This window comes from Danio rerio, chromosome 18 (genome assembly GCF_049306965.1).
Source record: "Danio rerio strain Tuebingen ecotype United States chromosome 18, GRCz12tu, whole genome shotgun sequence".
NCBI classification, from domain to species: Eukaryota; Metazoa; Chordata; class Actinopteri; order Cypriniformes; family Danionidae; genus Danio; species Danio rerio.
The window spans coordinates 7,590,664-7,608,582 of NC_133193.1; the positions used below are offsets into that span (position 1 = coordinate 7,590,664).

A 17,919-nucleotide genomic window follows, 5' to 3' on the forward strand; every position below is an offset into this window, starting at 1 on the left:
GCTTTTAAAACAGCTATTTTCATATTCACAGTCAGAGCTGCCCTTTATCAATGCACTCATCACAAAAAATGATACAGATTTAGCTGATGTTATCCAAAACTCTACTTTGCCGTGAGCGTTTTCAGATTTCTGGAGGACGCTGTACATGCATGCACACCGAATCATAATTTTACACTCACAGCACAATTTAATGATACAAACCTCTACCGTGTTGCTTCCCGCTTTCTCATAAAAATCATCCCCTGCAAATACACAAGACATCAAAAACAGGCTTATAACATTCAGTGGAAGTCAAAATTATTAGCCCTCCTGACAAACTTCAAAATATTTCCCAAGTGATGTTTAACAGAGCAAGGATATTTTCCACAGTATTTCCATATAATATATTTTTCTTCTGGAGAAAGTCTGATTTCTGACAGAAAGAAGATTTATTCAACACATTTCTAAACATAATAGTTTTAATAACTCATCTCATATTCTCAAGACACTTCTATACAGCTTAAAGTGACATTTAAAGGCTTAACTAGGTTAATTTGGTTAATTTCTGTTAGTTAGGGTAATTAGGCAAGTCCTTTTTTAACAATTTTTTTTTCTGTAGACAATCAAAAAGGTATTGCCAAATATTACCAAACGAGACAACATTAGTTTTCAAAAGGAGTTGCAAAGTGCACCTTTCAAGCTGTATGCAGGTACGTCTCTCATGTATGTCTCTCGTGTTCATGGAGATTCCGCTGTTTTTCTGACCACAGTATACATGTTGCACGTGTCTCACGTGGACGATTGTAATAACAATGTTGCTTTTGGGCATGGTCACATGAAAATATTGAGCTCAGACTGAGAAACATAGAGACAGTGTTGCTTTTTGATTACTTTATCAAACAATATTAGTTTTCAACATGCACTCAAAGTAGATATTTTGAGCTTGAGCTATAGATAAATACTCACTGGACACTTTATTAGGAACACCTTACTAGTACCTGGTTGGACCCGCTTTCACCTTCAGAACTGCCATGATCCTTCGTGGCATAGATTCAATAAGGTACTGGAATATTCCTCAGAGATTTTGCTCCATATTGAGATGATAGCATCACGCAGTTGCTACCGATTTGTCAGCTGCACATCCATTTTGCGAACCTCCCGTTCCACCACATCCCAAAGATGCTCTATTGGATTGAGATATGGTGACTGTGGAGGCCATTTGAGTACAGTGAAGTCATTGTCATGTTCAAAAAACCAGTCTGAGATTATTTGCGCTTTGATGTGGTGTGTTATCCTGCTGGAAGTAGCCATCAGAAGATGGTTATACTGTGGTCATAAAGGGATGGACATGGTCAGCAACAATACTGAGGTAGGCTGTGGTGTTGACACAATGCTCAATTGGTACTAATGGGCCCAAAGTGTGCCAAGAAAATACCCCCCACACCATTACACCACCACCAGCAGCCTGAACTGTTGATACAAGGCAGGATGGATCCATGCTTTCCTTTTGCTGGTGTCAAATTCTTCCCTACCATCCGAATGTTGCAGCAGAAATTGAGACTCATCAGACCAGGCAACATTTTTCCAATCCTCTATTGTCCAATTTTGGTGAGCCTGTAAGAATTGTAGCCTCAGTTTCCTGTTCTTAGCTGACAGGAGTGGTACCCGGTGTGGTCTTCTGCTGCTGTAGCCCATCTGCCTCAAGGTTGGACGTGTTGTGCATTCAGAGATGCTCTTCTGCAGACCTCGGTTGTAACAAGTGGTTATTTGAGTTACTGTTGCATTTCTAAAAACAGCTTGCAGGGAGAACAAAGAAAAAATGCACACACTGTTTATCATCCTTATTTTGCAAAAATACACTCTTTATTGTTATTTTGAGTGTACACAGCAAAAAGTAGACACCTAACTGATTTGAACGGTGCATAACACTTGCTTGTGTGAACAAAATCAACAGTGCATTCTTGGTGTCTTTGGCACTGATAAGAAAAAAGATGCTAACCATGCCGCAGTGATCTGGCAAGCTCAGAGGTTTTAAGAGGGTTACTAATTTTTACCTTAAAACGTTTTTTTTTTTTTTTGTTGTTTTTTTAAATAAAAACTGCTTTTATTCAAGCCGAAATAAAACAATTAAAAAATATTATCAGACATACTGTGATCATTCTTTTTGCTCTGTTAAACATCATTTGTAAAATATCTGAAACAGAAAAACAAATTCACAGGAGGTTGAATGATTGTATATGTGTGAATCCGCTTGTTAAGTGTGACGTCACGCAAAGCGGCTTCCGGGTCCAAGCGCTCTATTTAATTGAATGGGGAGACTCATTAAATGGTAATAATAAATGTTTACAAAGCGATTTAATGCTTTCGAAAATCACGATTGCAATATACTGTATATGTCCATGCCTAATATCCGATGGCCAAAAAAGTGATTCATTTTTTTATAAATTGTTAAATTTTGGTATTTGTTATGCAGCAAGCCCAGAGATTGTTGTGTACACTATGATTTTATATAAAATTAACTTTAATGTGTGATAGGAATAAAACGTGATCATAAACGAATGATTTCTCCACTCAAATGAATGGCAGCTTGGACCCGGAAACAGTATACATACATCACAAACACGTCACCACTTAACAAGCGGATATGTATGTTATTGCGTGTACCTGAAGCAGAACTCGGTCCGGCATGGATGTCCAGTTGTGTGCCGTTCTTGTTAGTTTGATTTCTCACAACCTGTTGTCTTTCTAGTTCCCCTGAGAAGCGCATACATAATTCATTTTAATGACGGCCACAATATTGCCCACGAGCAAGGCATCCCTGCTGAAAAATCCAGCTTAAACCAGCCTAGGCTGGTTGGCTGGTTTTAGCTGGTTGACCAGCCTGGTTTTAGAGGGGTTTTGGACATTTCCAGGCTGGTTTCCAGCCATTTCCAGCCTGGTCTTAGCTGGTCAGGCTGGAAAATGGCCAGCTAAAACCAGCCTGACCAGCCTGGTTTAAGCTGGACATAGCTGGCTTTGGTTGGAGTCCCAGCCTGGCTAGGCTGGTCAAGCTGGTTTTAGCTGGTCATCTCCCAGCCTGACCAGCTAAGACCAGGCTGGAAATGGCTGGAAACCAGCCTGGAAATGGCCAAAACCCCTCTAAAACCAGGCTGGTCAACCAGCTAATACCAGCCAACCAGCCTAGGCTGGTTTAAGTAGGTTTTTTCGGTAGGGTTCAAACCACTGATGATTATCAACTTCCATTCAAGCGAACCTTTAGGTGATGATAATGAGTTAAAATGTTAAGAATAATAAATCAATTATGTATAGTGGTATTAAACAACTTAAGATGAGGAAAACATGCAATGACCAGTAAAACAGCATTCTTTAAAGGGGACATATCAGCTATTGGTGGTTAGCACTGTTGCCTCTCAGCAAGAAGGTCGCTAGTCCGAGTCCCGGCTGGGTCAGTTGGCATTTCTGTGTGGAGTTTGCATGTTCTCCCCGTGTTGGGGTTGGTTTTCTCCGGGTGCTCCGGTTTCCCCCACAGTCCAAAGGCATGGGCTGTAGATGAATTGAATAAACTGAATTGGCTGTAGTGTATGAGTGTGTGTGAATGAGGGTGTGTATGGATGTTTCATAGTACTGGGTTGCAGCTGGAAGGGCATCCGCTGCATTAAACATATGCTGGAATAGTTGGCAGTTCATTCCACTGTTGCGATCCCTGATAAATCAGAGACTAAACCAAAGGAAAATGAATGAATGTAACCCAATGTTGGGTCAAATATGAATAATGCTGGGTTAATTTTCTTAAATTAAAGTTCACCTGAATTAGAAGTTGCTGTGACTTTTATTTCAGTATGTAATAAACTTCCAACTGAAACGTAATATTGATATTGATCATTCCCTCATAGCAAACTAACGATAAGATGGGTGTGGTTAAGAATATGTGAATTGACATCATCAGAGATGGACCACCACTGCAATAGCAGAACCAAATTGTCAGATTTGATTTAAGATTTCCAAAACAAACGATCAGTGGACACGCTTGCATAGATTAATTGTTCACCCTAAGAATAAAATTGTGAGCTAACAAGAAAAAACTTCTGGGTTCTTCCATATTTGACCCAACATAAAACAACCCAGCGTTTTTACAGTGTATTCTATTTAAAGTGATTTTGGCTACGCTAAAGCATGTCAACATGGATAAATGAGCATGCAGTAATGTAGAAAGATACTCACACTCAATGCGGATTTGCTCCATCTCTGCCACTTCTGCGATGCTCTCTCTCAGGTCCTCTATGAACTTGAGCAGCTCGTCGGCGCTCTGAGAACAGAAACTCACCACCTGCTTCTTCTCCGACGAGAACGGAGACAATATCGTGATTCCATGAGGATAATCTGTGAACAAAAACATTGTATTACAACAAATACTTAGTGAGATCCTGCTCTGGGGATTTGTGAATTATTTCAGCTTGATTTAAACTAATATTATTTGTGTACTGCATAATGTGTTCTCATGCAGTTACCGTTGTTTACATTAGGGGTTACCAAACTTTTCTGCCCGTGACCTCCAAAACAACAATGCCACTGACTCGCAACCCTCAATATCCTCTGTGGTGGTTATAAATACAGAAATCTTGCATGCAATGGCGCACACACTAATAGACACAAGTCTATTCTTTGTTTAATTTTTATAATGTATATCAGTGCTGTAAATGTATCATAAAGTTTAACCTGCTGTTATAAAATCAGTCTGCTGCATCTGATGCTATTGCTGTGTTTAATATAATGTAATTACCCCAGAGGTCGCAATCTAATAGAACCAGAACTATAAACTACTATAGTAACTATATAGTACATAGTAACTATTAACGATTAGTTTTTCTTTTCAGTAGGTTTTGGATAAAATATGGTAATTGTTATAGTTTAATAAAAATATATAATTTTTTGGAAATCACCAGGGCACCCCCGTTCATTGTCCAATTGTCCACTGGTTTACATCATAATGGCCATGTATAAACTTCACAGCTTGACTGACAGAAAAGCAAACAGATACATTTTGGAGATATCTTATAAACACCTTTACCTTATAAATAGAGAATAAGAGTCGGGTTTGAAAGTAAAATCTTTGGAAGAATTGTTTTTCTTAGGAGATTAATAGGTAATCTACTTCTTGAAAAAAAATAAAGTCACTAAAAATTATTTTAATATAAAAATGATGGCATTATCCATGACTACACTTTGCATTTTAAAATGTTTTGAAGGCATTATGTGGATTATGCTTTTATGTTTTGTTTAAAACACAAAACATATTTAGTTATTTCTGAACTGATATTAAATTACCAAAATTGAAATTTTGTTGATCTTATAAGGTCAATTAATAATCAATCATTTTAATATTACTTAATTTAAATTTAGCACATAATTAAAAAAACTTGTATGAAAAATAGCATGAAATAAGCATTGTTATGTGAAAAAAAATTATATTCATATTTAAAGGTGCAGTAAGTGATTGTCCTCAAAAACATTTGTTGTTGTGCTGGTTGAAAGTCTCTTCACATTCCAATAGTAATGATTAAAGTAAATGATCTAAATGTTTTTTTATATGTATTTATATATTCTGGGTGAGGCACAAAACAAAAAAAAATGTTCATTTCATTAAACATTGTTGGGCCGACATCTCCCATAATTCTGATAAGCAGCTCAAATGTACTGTCAACAACTGCAGATTTGAATGACTGCGCACCCATTCACGTAAATCAGCTGTTTGTTAGTGAGTGACAACAGTAACAACAAATGCTGAATCAAAACTTTGTAAAATCCTGAATCAATATTGGAGTGAGTTTTGCACACTGGAGGAAGGTCACCATGGCGGTAGTATTTCTGTTAGAGAGGTAATGTTCTGTTTTAAAAGTATCTTAGCCTCGCAAAGCTGATGTAGCTTGTGTTGTTATGAATGGCGGGTTATATGCACAGAAGTGTTGTTCAGCGACTGAAATCCCCTGGTGAAAGACTGATGTGACTATTTTGTTTCATAAGGGACCTTTGACAGCATCAATAATGTATATTTATATTTAGTTTAACAATAAAACATCAGTGAACAGCGCTATTCCGCCTAGCCTGCTTTACTGAGCTGAAGTTGCTTTTATATTCACATTGGGTCATTTTTGAACAGTGACAGCCTGTGATGCGCTCCCTATATTGTTCACCATGCTACTCTGAATTTATTCAGTGTGAAATAACATGTAAATATGACTTAGTAATAAGTATACGCCGCTGACCACCCATCGTTCGAACCACCCGAACCCCCCTGGCTACAGGCATGCTACATATACTCAATGCAAAATTGACAAAATATCCATCTGAACTACACATATGAATTTCTCAAATGCAAACAATTTAAAACAAAAATATTTAAAACTGAAATGCATCATACTATAACATAGGTTAATAAATCCAAACAAATAGGCTCCTACATGATCAAAGGACATAAAAGTGCCCGTAGTTGAAGAGTTACTCATAACAGTAGCCTATATATCAGAATAATGTTATTATTATTTAAATTATGTATTAAAATCTTTAAATATCAGCCTTCTGACCTTCTGATTGGCTAATCGGGAGGACCGGGAGAATTGCCGGTGGGCTGGTTGGTTTTTTTGGCCGTGGGGGCTCGTGTCCCTAGCTGTTTGCACTCTCAGCAGTCGCACTTTTTTTTCTTTTTATTCATTATTTTGCCACAGCTCTGCTCTTTTTATTTATTTTCTTGCAGCCCTGTGAGCAAAATGCAGCCCACAGGTTAATGATGACGTAATTATCAAACGACCTCAAACAGCGGCACCTTAGTGAATATAAGGTTTTGAATAATTAATAATAATGAATATTACACCTGCTCAATAAAAATCAGATGTTTCACTACATTAATAAATCTGAAGTAACTTGATCAGAAATCTAAAAAGGGGGGAAAAAGCACCATTGTGGTCCAGTGGTCAGCACACTGCGTTACGATGCCGTTGACCCGAGTTCAAACCTAACCTGAGTCATTCATTCATTCATTTTCTTATCGGCTTAGTCCCTTTGATCATCCGAGGTCGCCACAGTGGAATGAACCACCAACTTATCCAGCAAGTTTTTACACAGCGGATGCCCTTCAAGCCTCAACCCATCTCTGGGAAACATCCACACACACATCCACAAACTATGGACAATTTAGCCTACCCAATTCACCTGCACCACATGTCTTTGGACTGTGGGGGAAACCGGAGCACCCGGAGAAAACCCACGTGAACGCAGGGAGAACATGCAAACTCCACACAGAAACGGCAACTGAGCGAACCAGCCACCTTCTTGCTGTGAGGCGACAGCACTACCTACTGCGTAACTGCATCGCCACCGATATATCAGAGTAATGTATCATCATTCAAATTATTTGTTAAAATCTTTAAATATCAGCCCTCTGACCAGACCCAGATTGGCTAATCGGGAGGACCGGGAGAATTGCCGGTGGGCCGGTTGGTTTTTTGGCCGTGAGGGCTGGTGTCCCAAGCTGTTTGCACTCTCAGCAGTCGCACTTTTTTCATTTATTTGTTTATTTGACCATAGCCTCACTCTTTTTCTTCATTATTTTGTTGCAGCTCCGCTCTTTTTATTTATTTTCTCGCAACCCAAAATGCAGGCACCTTAGTGAATATAAGATTTTGAATAATTAATAATAATGAATATTACACCTGCTCAATGAAAATCAGAGGATTCACTACATTAATAAATCTGAAATAACTTGATTTGAAATCTAAAAAGGGGGAAAAAAGTGCCATTGTGGTCCAGTGGTCAGCCAGCCTGATCTCACGAGAAAACGTAAGTATTTTACGTTTTGCCAGTTTAGTGGCTAATTCGTACGAATTCGTACGAGTTCAGTCGTACGAAATGGTACGATTTTAAAAAGTAGGCATGGCACCTGACCCCACCCCTAACCCCAACCGTCATTGGGGGATAAGCAAATCGTACTAAATTATACGAATTAGATCGTACGAATTCATACGAATCAGCCACTAAATGAAAAAGTTACGAATTGCCGTGAGATTGTGTTGGGTCAGCACACTGCATTATGATGCTGCTGACCCGAGTTCAAACCTCACCTGAGACATTTTTATTTATTTATATATATATTTTTCCTTTTTAGAGTTAAGACATGTAATACTGTTTTGGTTTCTTATGTAGGTGCGCATATTTTACTTTAATTTTTTTGTGTGAACACTATTACAAAGGACTTTGGGATTTTGTGTGTGTTTGTAATCTTACACTCGTTCTCAAACAGGTGAAACTGCATTCCCAGTAAACCCATGGCCTTGCAGAACGTATATGTGGCGGCAGTCTTCTTCTTAGGGCACAGTTTTAGGATCTATAGCATCATGAAACAAAGAAAAACACTCATGTCTTACTTTGCATTTTCAGTGTTCACATGAAATACTGTATGTTTTGATGAATGTGTCTCTCACCACTATCAGGTCATTGAAGAGGAAAACCTCCCTCTGATGTGAAGCCTGTTTCTGCGGTTTATTTACATCCGTGACCTCATAGAGTCGACTGCAGCACACCAGCCTGCGGTGAGGAACCGACAGGATCTAAAGAAACAAAGAGAGATTGAATATCTAGTGAAATGAGTCCAGGAGATTCAGCCTCCATCAGCACAGGAAATGAACATGCGGATGTCTGGTGCAGCATCGGCTGGAGACAAGAATTAATATTTCATGCCGAGGTACAATGTTTAGCAGCGCTGTCATGTGAAATCTGAAATTACAGCAGCAAACTAATGAGTCCTGCTTTAGTCCTACGTTTATAGCTCACACACTGATAAACCGATTCACGCAGCTGTTAGAATACAGAGGTGGCAAAAATTAATGACCAGAAACTGGAATGTGAATATCGCTAGCTTATTTTTAATTTCGTTGATCAAACTTCAGACTAAGGAAAGTTTTTGGGGGTCATTTAAGTTGAAGAATGGCATTTCTCTCATTAGAAGGCAGACTCAGTACTTGTCAGTTATTGATGGCTGTTGTTAAAATGGTTTACTTTGACCAAAACAAATTTATATAACAATGTTTAATTTTTATTGCATCTTTCTAATCAACATTCCAACCATTAATAACATGAGCATATCTATGCAAATCAGCAGACAATGACTGATTTTAATAAGAGTAATAAGGAAAAGTAAATAATAACAATTAAAAGAAATAATTTAATAAATTGGATGGATGGATGGAACAATTCATTCATTCATTATTCATTCATTCATTTATTCATTCGTTCATTTATTCATTCGTACATTTATTTATTTATTTATTCATTCATTTATTTATTTGTTCATTTATTCATTTATTTGTTCATTCATTCATTCATTTATTTATTTGTTCGTTCATTCATTCATTTATTTATTTGTTCATTCGTTCGTTCGTTCATTCATTCATTCATTCATTCGTTCATTAATACATTCATTTATTTATTTGTTCATTTATTCATTTATTTAATCATTTATTTATTCATTCATTCATTTATTCATTCATTTATTTGTTCATTCATTAATTCATTCATTAAGTCGTTTATTTGTTCATTCATTTATTCATTCATTTATTCATTCATTCATTTATTTGTTCATTCATTAATTCATTCATTAAGTCGTTTATTTGTTCATTCATTCATTCATTCATTCATTCATTTATTCATTCATTCGTTTATTTATTGTTCATTCATTTATTTATTCATTCATTTATTTATTCATTTATTTGTTCATTCCTTAATTAATTATTTCATTCATTCATTTGTTTATTCATTCATTCATTTATTTATTTCTTCATTCATTTATTTATTTGTTCATTCATTCATTAATTTATTTATTTGTTCATACATTCAATAATTTATTTATTTATTTGTTCATTCATTCGTTCGTTTATTTATTTGTTCATTCATTTATTCATTCATTTATTTGTTCATTCATTCATTCATTCGTTCGTTTATTTATTTGTTCATTCATTCATTCATTCATTCATTCATTCATTCATTCATTCATTTATTTGTTCATTCATTCATTCATTTATTCATTCATTTATTTGTTCATTCATTCATTTGTTCGTTTATTTATTTGTTTATTCATTCATTCATTTATTTATTCATTTATTTGTTCATTCATTCATTCATTCATTCATTTATTTGTTTATTCATTTATTTATTCAGTCATTCATACATTCATTCAATTATTCATTCATTCATTCATTCATTCATTTATTCATTCATTTATTCATTTATTTATTTCTTCTTGCTGTGAGGCGATTGTGCTTCCCACTGCACTACCATGCTGCCTCCATTGACTTTTATATAGGAAAAAATGACTATGGAAGTAAGTGAGTCCCAGCTACCTGCATTCTTCAAAATATCTTCTTTTGTGTTGAAGAAAAGAAAGAAACTCAAATAGGTTTGAGTGAAGGGTAAATAAATGACAGAATTTTCAGTTTGGGGTGAACTGTCCCTTTAAGGTTTCTTCAAATCACACTAGTATGAGTGAAGTTAATGAGCTAGTCCAGCTAATAACTGTCTAATAAAATCTCAGTGTGATCACCTTTACAGATCTGTTTTCAGCTGTTTTATCCTCAGACTGAAAGGAAAGATGTTGCACTTTTTAGATTTACGTGACCTTTGTTTAATTAGTAGAGGTCTGACTCACCGTCTTCATTCCCAGAATGCTCTGCTCCACCCTGGTAACGTAGGTCACATGGTCCTCATTGGATCGAAGCTCCCGCTGCTGAATCCGCTCATAAATCCCAGCCAGCATCTCCCGTGGAATATCTGCTCCATCGTCCACTCCTGAAGGGCAGTTCATTCAGTTAATAAGCAGACCAAAAAGTTGCTAGGGTAATCTGGGCTGTTGCTAGGCAGCTACTAGGATAAAATGAGTGGTTGCTTGGCAGTTGCTAGGGAATATAGTGTGGTTGCTAAGCAGTCACTAGGATTAAATTAGTGGTTGCTATGTTGCTAGGGTAGTATGGGTTATTGCTAGGCAGTTAATAGGATCAAGTGAGTGGAGGCTAGGTAGTTGCTAGGGTAAATTGTGGTTGCTAGGCAGTTACTAGAATCAGATAACTGATTGCTAGGAAGTTACTACAATCAAATAGTGGTTGCTAGGATGTTGCTAGGATAATTTGGGTTATTGCTAGACAATAACTAGGTTCAAGTAAGTGGTTGCTAGGTAGTTGCTAGGGTAAAGAGTGTAGCTGCTAGGATGTTGCTAGGATAATCTGGGTTGTTGCTAAGTAGTTACTAGGTTAAAATGAGTGGTTACTTGGCAGTTGCTAGGGTAAACATTGTGGTTGCTAGGAAGTTACTATGATCAAATGGGTGGTTACTATAAAGTTGCTAGGCTAATCTGGGCTGTTGCTGGGCAGTTACTAGGATAAAATTAATGGTTGTTAGGCAGTTGCTATGGTAAAGAGTGGTTGCTAAGCAGTTACTAGGATCAAGTGGTTGCTAGGATGTTCCTAGGGTAGTCTGGATTATTGCTAAGCAGCTACTAGGATCAAATAAGAGGTTGCTAGGTAGTTGCTAAGGTAAAGAGTGTGGTTGCTTATCAGTTACTATGATCAAATGAGTGGTTGCTAGGCAGTTAATGGGATCAAAAGACTGGTTGCTAGGCAATTGCTAGGGTAATCTGAGCGGTTGCTAGGAAGTTACTAGGTCTAAATAAGTGGTTGCTATAAAGTATAAAGTTGCTAGGTTAATCTGAGTTGTTGCTAGGCAGTTACTATGATCAAATGAGTGTTTATTAGGCAGTTGCTAGGGGGTAATCTTTGTGGGTGCTGGGCAGTTACTATGATTAAATGAGTGTTTGTTAGGATGTTGCTAGGGAAGTCTGGGTGATTGCTAGGCAATTACTAGGATCTAATTAGTGTTTGCTAGTCAGTTACCAGGTTATATAGTTTGGTTGCTAAGCAATTACTAGGATCAAATTAGTGGTTGCTTGGAAGTTGCTAGAGTAATCGGGGGTGTTGCTAGACAGTTACTAGAATCAAATGAGTGGTTGCTAGGCAGTTGCCATGGTAAAGAGTACTTGCTAAGCAGTTACTTGGATCAAGTGGTTGCTAGGATGTTGCTTGGGTAGTCTGGATTATTGCTAAGCAGCTACTAAGATCAAACGAGTGGTTGCCTAGCAGTTTCAAAGGTAAAAAGTGTGGTTGTTATGCAGTTAATAGGATCAAACGACTGGTTGCTAGGCAGTTGCTAGGGTAAAGAGTGTGGTTGCTATGCAGTTAATAGTATCAAACGAGTGGTTGCTAGGCAGTTGCTAGGGTAAACAGTGTGGTTGCTAGGAAGTAACTAAGATCAAATAATTGGTTGCTAGGTAGTTGCTAGGGTAATCAGGGTTGTTGCTAGGCAGTTACTAGGATCAGATGAGTGTTTGTTAAGCAGTCGCTAGATAATTTAGTGTGGTTGCTAAGCAGTTACAATTTCTAACTTACAATTTATACTACCTATTTAAAATCTGCATAAAACAAGGGAAACAAGCTTCCTGTAATAGCAGAAGTTTGATTGTGCACCTTTTACGTGTCGTACTGTATTTGTCTCTATAGAAAAGCCCATGATAAACCAGAGCTCGACTAATAGCAAGCTCTGATTTTCCTGCAGTCCCCGTGTCTTTACATCTCACTTTAAAAACAGCTCTCTTACACCATATGTGTTTGTTATATCCACAGAAAGCAGGCAACAGATCAAAAACTATTTGATCAGAGACCAGGAATCAGTCCAACACACACACACACACACACACACACACACAGCTCCTACGCTCCTCAGAGATAATCAAATGTCTCGTTTGATATGACAAAAATGCAAATTTAAACATGAAGATGGAAAGCTGATTAAAAATTGGCCAGATTTAAAGTCAAATGTTAGATCTGTGACCTCAAAACTGTTTGAATTAACAGCACACATACAGCTGAAGTCAGAAGTATTGGCCCCCTGTTTGTTTTTCCCCCTGTTCTGTTTAACTGAGAATTTATTTCCTACACATTTCTAATTATAATAGTTTTAATAGCTCATTTCTAATAAATCTGATTCATTTTATCTTTGCAATAATAATATTTGATTAGATGTTTTTCAAGACACTTCTATACAGCTTAAAGTGACATTTAGAGGCTTAACTATGTTATTTAGGCATGGAATGTGTCTTTATGTAATGTGTATTTTAGGCATTGTCACAGTTGTTAAAATCAGTGTGTCAGTGAAACAGTACAGGCTATGTGTGTGTGTCAAACATTATGGAGAATAACCTTTGTTTGGGCTGGTTATACATTTGAAAGAAAGATAAACTGTTGTCTTTAACGATGACGAGGCTCCATTTAAACTGCTGAAGATGTCGTCTGACAACGAGGGGAAAATGCCTCACAGCAGCTGTTTTCCGTCCTATTAGATCACATGTTTTAAATGATCAGTCCAGGAGATGGCGCTGATCAACAACAGTATTAGTTCAAAGATGATAAAAGCAGGCAAAGTAGATTAAAACTATCGTTTCAAAGCTGTTCAAATGTGACTGTTTACACAGATCAGCTGCCGACCAGCTGTTCTTAGCATTCTCCTTGCTAATACACACAAAGTATAATGGGTAATTTGTGTTCTAAGAAAAAGGTTTATTGAATAGGACTTATTCTTCGCCGACAAGCGGGTGCAGCCATTTGAATCTTTTTGGCTTGAGATTTCCGGTCTCATTCACTTCCATTCATTTTTAGACATTAATGAACCTAAAAGAGCACATGTCACCTCGCTGCTCATCTGTTTGCACTGGCTGCCAGTTGCTGCTCGCATCAAATTAAAAGCTCTGATGTTTGCTTACAAAGCGACCTCTGGCTTTGCTCCTTTCTATCTCCTCTCACTTCTGCAGATTTATAGGCCCTCCAGAAACTTGTGTTCTGTGAATGAACGTCGCCTCGTGGTTCCATCGCAAAGAGGGAAGAAAATGCTTTTCCGAACTCTCGCATTCAATCTGCCCAGTTGGTGGAATGAACTCCCGAACTGCATCAAAACGGAAGAGTCACTCGCTGTCTTCAAGAAACGACTCAAACGATTCACAAATGCCAAACGAACTGCGCTAACTGGGCAAACGAGACAGGTTCCGAAACAAAAGTTTAGGTGTGAAAGTACCCTAAAAGAGGGCGCTTCCTTTGTTTTCATTCTCCTGCTTGTGCATGCGCTAGTGACGTTTCTCTGTAGACCAATAGCATTCAGCTATGCGTTTAGCTCTGGCTTTATGATACCATTTTTACGTGCTAGGCACTATACCTTTTAAAATGATACCCAAAATGTGGTGTGGTATGGTACGGTTTGCTTTTAGGTAACTTTTGACAAATCAAATCACTTTTATTGTCACATCAGCAGCACGTGTGCTATGATGAGTGAAAAGCTTAGGTGCTGGCTCCAGACAGTAGAAAATACAGATTTGATAAAATGCAAATACAACAACAGTGCAAAATACAACAGCATACTCCCAAAAAAACAGAACATTGTAAAATTGACAATGATTTTTGTACAATGAATAGGTGAATAGTTGTAGGCAGTATTGTTTCAAGTATGGATTGGTTGACAGTGGAAACGACTAAAAAAGTGTACCCAGGGCCTGAGCAAGCGGAACTGGCACTCTAGGCAAACGACAATCACGCCGCCCTCAACCTGAAAGTGAAAACAGAAGTAACCGGTTCGCAAAGTGAAGACCTGGTTGTCATGGATGAAAGTGAGGACCGGGGGGGTTGTGTCACGGATGCCACCTAGGTCGCCTCTGTGGACGCGCCGCCCTGGGCGTACCATACCTCACTCAGTGGAAATAGGCCATAAGGGGGCTAATCATATTGATCTTAATTAATAAAAAATAAATAAATAAAAACTGCTTTTATTCTAGCCGAAATAAAACAAATAAGACTTTTTCCAGAAGAAAAAATATTAAAGGAGCTACTGTGAAAGAAACGGCATTCGGGAAATAATTGAAAAATAAAGAAATAATCAAAGGAGGGCGAGTAATCGTGACTTCAACTGTAAATAAAGACACACACACACATACACACCTCGTAGGTTGCGGATGAAGTCCTCCAGAAGCATCTTGCGCTCTGGTTTGATGTTGGGACTGTACATGTCTGTGTTGAGCAACACGATGGCGAAGGCCAGGATGAAGATGGTGTCGGGGTTGTGAAACTGCTGCACCACGTCTGGGTTACACATGCAATACCTCTGACTGAAGGAAAGAACAACAGCTGATGTATACGTGCATATTATACTTGGTGAAACTCATGTTTTAATAATTGGGAAATATTTTAAAAAGAAAAAAAATCACAGGAGGGCGAATAATCAACTGTAGACATAATGTTTTATGTAAATAATAATTAAAACTTAATTGTAGAGCATGTGAAACATTGTTAAACATTCATTCATTTACCTTCGGCTTAGTCCCTTATTTATCAGGGGTCGCCACAGCGGAATGAACCGCCAACTATTCCAGCATATGTTTTATGCAGCAGATGCCCTCCAGCAGCAACCCAGTACTGGGAAACACCCATACACACTCATTCACATGCATACACTATGGCCAATTTAGCTTTCCCAGTTCACCTATAGCGCATGTGTTTGGACTGGGGAAAACCGGAGCACCCGGAGAAAACCCACATGAACACGAGGAGAACATGCAAACTCCACACAGAAATGCCAACCTCTTGCTGTGAGGAGATGACTCTTCTGTGTGTTTCTCACCTGAAGGCTTCAATAAGTCTCTCCACTTTCTGAGCTTCTCCTTGAACCCGAACATGAGCCTGAAACTTCCTGAGCGCTTCGTCCAGCTCCAGCATGGAGAAATCCATCTCATCCACCACACAGCTGACAGAGAGAGGACGGAAAACAGACTCGTGAATGAGGCTCCAGCATAGATAAGAAATTGAATCTTCAGCTTTTACTGTCAGTGTTTGGCTTTTAATTAACAACCTCAAATTAAATTGATAAAAGTCTATAAAATGATTCCCTTTAGTTCTGAATATTTGTGCTTTGGTTAATGCAGTCAGGTAAATTATATATAATACAAGATTTGTAAAATATATTTGTATTTTTTTTAAGCAATGAAAATGAAAATTAATTCAGAATTAATTTATTCTTATTAATCTCTTTTTTTTTTACAAAACATCATACAGGTTCATAGTTTCTTAATTTATTATAAGCTTTTATCAAACCGTTTTTTTTTTTTTTTGTATTTGCATTTTATTTGCAATGACAATTGTGACTTTATCAAGTTTTTTTTTATAATATTACCCATTTCCTTGCATTAATTAGTTATTTATTTAGAAAATCTTTACTGTTTTGTCTGTTTCATATTGTAGATATATAAAATGTATTATTTATTAAAAGTTTATTTATTAATTTCATTATCCTTTATTCATAAAAATCCATAACAGACTAGTCATGTTATATATATATGAAGTCAGAATTATTTGCCCCCCTGTTTATTTTTTTTACCAATTTCTGTTAAAGGGAGAGAAGACTTTTTCAACACTTTTCTAAACATAATAGTTTTAATAACTCATTTCTAATAACTGATTTATTTTATCTTCGCCATGATGACAGTAAATACTATTTGACTAGATATTTTTAAGACACTTCTATACAGCTTAAAGTGACATTTAAAGGCTTAACTAGGTTAATTAATTTAACTAGGCAGGTTAGGGTAAATAGGCAAGTTATTTTATAATGATGGTTTTTTTGTAAACTATCGGGAAAAAATAAATAGCTTAAAGGGGCTAATAATTGTGACCTTAAAATGGTGTTTAAAAATGTAAAACTGCTTTTATTCCAGCCAAAATAAAACAAATAAAACTTTCTCTGTTAAACATCATTTGGGAAATATTTAAAAGGGGGGCTAATAATTCTGACTTCAACTGTGTACATATATATATATATATATATATATATATATATATATATATATATATATATATATATATATATATATATATATATATAATTAATAGTATATAATTATAAATCATAAAATAAAAACACTAACGATCAAAAGTTTGGAGTCGTTTTTTTTTTAAGAAAATTATTCTGTTCATCAAGGGGGCATTTATTAAATGCAAAAAGGATTGTTAAATACTTATTACAATTTTAAATAACTGCTTCCTTATTGTATGCAGTTTCAACTTAAATGATTACTCCAGTCATTATTGTTTTTATTACTATTACCATCATTAATAATATACATATTAATAATAACAATACTTGAAACAATACTGCCTACAACTACGTGGAATCGTATTCATTGTACATATCGCTGTCAATTTTACATTGTCATTGTATTTGCACTGTCTGTATTTTATAATGTCTGGAGCCAGCAACTAAGCTTATCACTCATCATAGCACACGTGCTGCAGATGATGTGACAGTAAAAGTGATTTGATTTGATTTGATAACAATAATAATTAATATTGGAGTGATTACTGAAAGATCATGTGACTCTGAAGACAGGAGTAATGAAGCTAAAGTTCATTTCTGGAAAAAGTGATTAAATTAAATGATAAACTACAGTTGCTTTATAGTGCAATAACATTTCAAAATTTTACAATTTGTATTGTATTTATGATTAAATAAATGCAGCCTTCATGAGCAGAATAAGCTTAATTTAAAACATTTAAAAACCCTACTGACCCCAAACTTTTGACCGATAGTATGTGTATATATATATATATATATATATATATATATATATATATATATATATACACACACACAATATATATAGGAAAACTGTATAGCCTTTTTATTCCAGTTAAACACAAAATAAAATAAAAATATAGCATATATAATCTTTTTATATTTATTTATGTTATAAATTGATAAACCTTTACTTATTTATTATATTAACATCCAATCGTCTTTTTTATTCTCTATTTT

General features: G+C 36.3%; 1 protein-coding gene across 4 annotated transcripts in view; it reads right to left on the minus strand.

Annotated features, from left to right (window-relative positions):
- iqsec3b (IQ motif and Sec7 domain ArfGEF 3b) overlaps nucleotides 1–17,919 on the minus strand; it is a 71,541-nt gene that overhangs the window by 23,057 nt on the left and 30,565 nt on the right. For all 4 annotated transcript variants that reach the window (XM_073930221.1, XM_009293398.5, XM_677830.9 and 1 more), the window contains exons 7-14: nucleotides 15,733–15,855; nucleotides 15,054–15,220; nucleotides 10,673–10,812; nucleotides 8,454–8,579; nucleotides 8,257–8,356; nucleotides 4,201–4,359; nucleotides 2,644–2,733; nucleotides 202–242 (exon numbers count right to left, since the gene is read on the minus strand). In XM_073930221.1, the coding sequence (XP_073786322.1) occupies nucleotides 202–242; nucleotides 2,644–2,733; nucleotides 4,201–4,359; nucleotides 8,257–8,356; nucleotides 8,454–8,579; nucleotides 10,673–10,812; nucleotides 15,054–15,220; nucleotides 15,733–15,855 (946 nt within the window). The remainder of the gene's footprint in view (nucleotides 1–201; nucleotides 243–2,643; nucleotides 2,734–4,200; nucleotides 4,360–8,256; nucleotides 8,357–8,453; nucleotides 8,580–10,672; nucleotides 10,813–15,053; nucleotides 15,221–15,732; nucleotides 15,856–17,919) is intronic.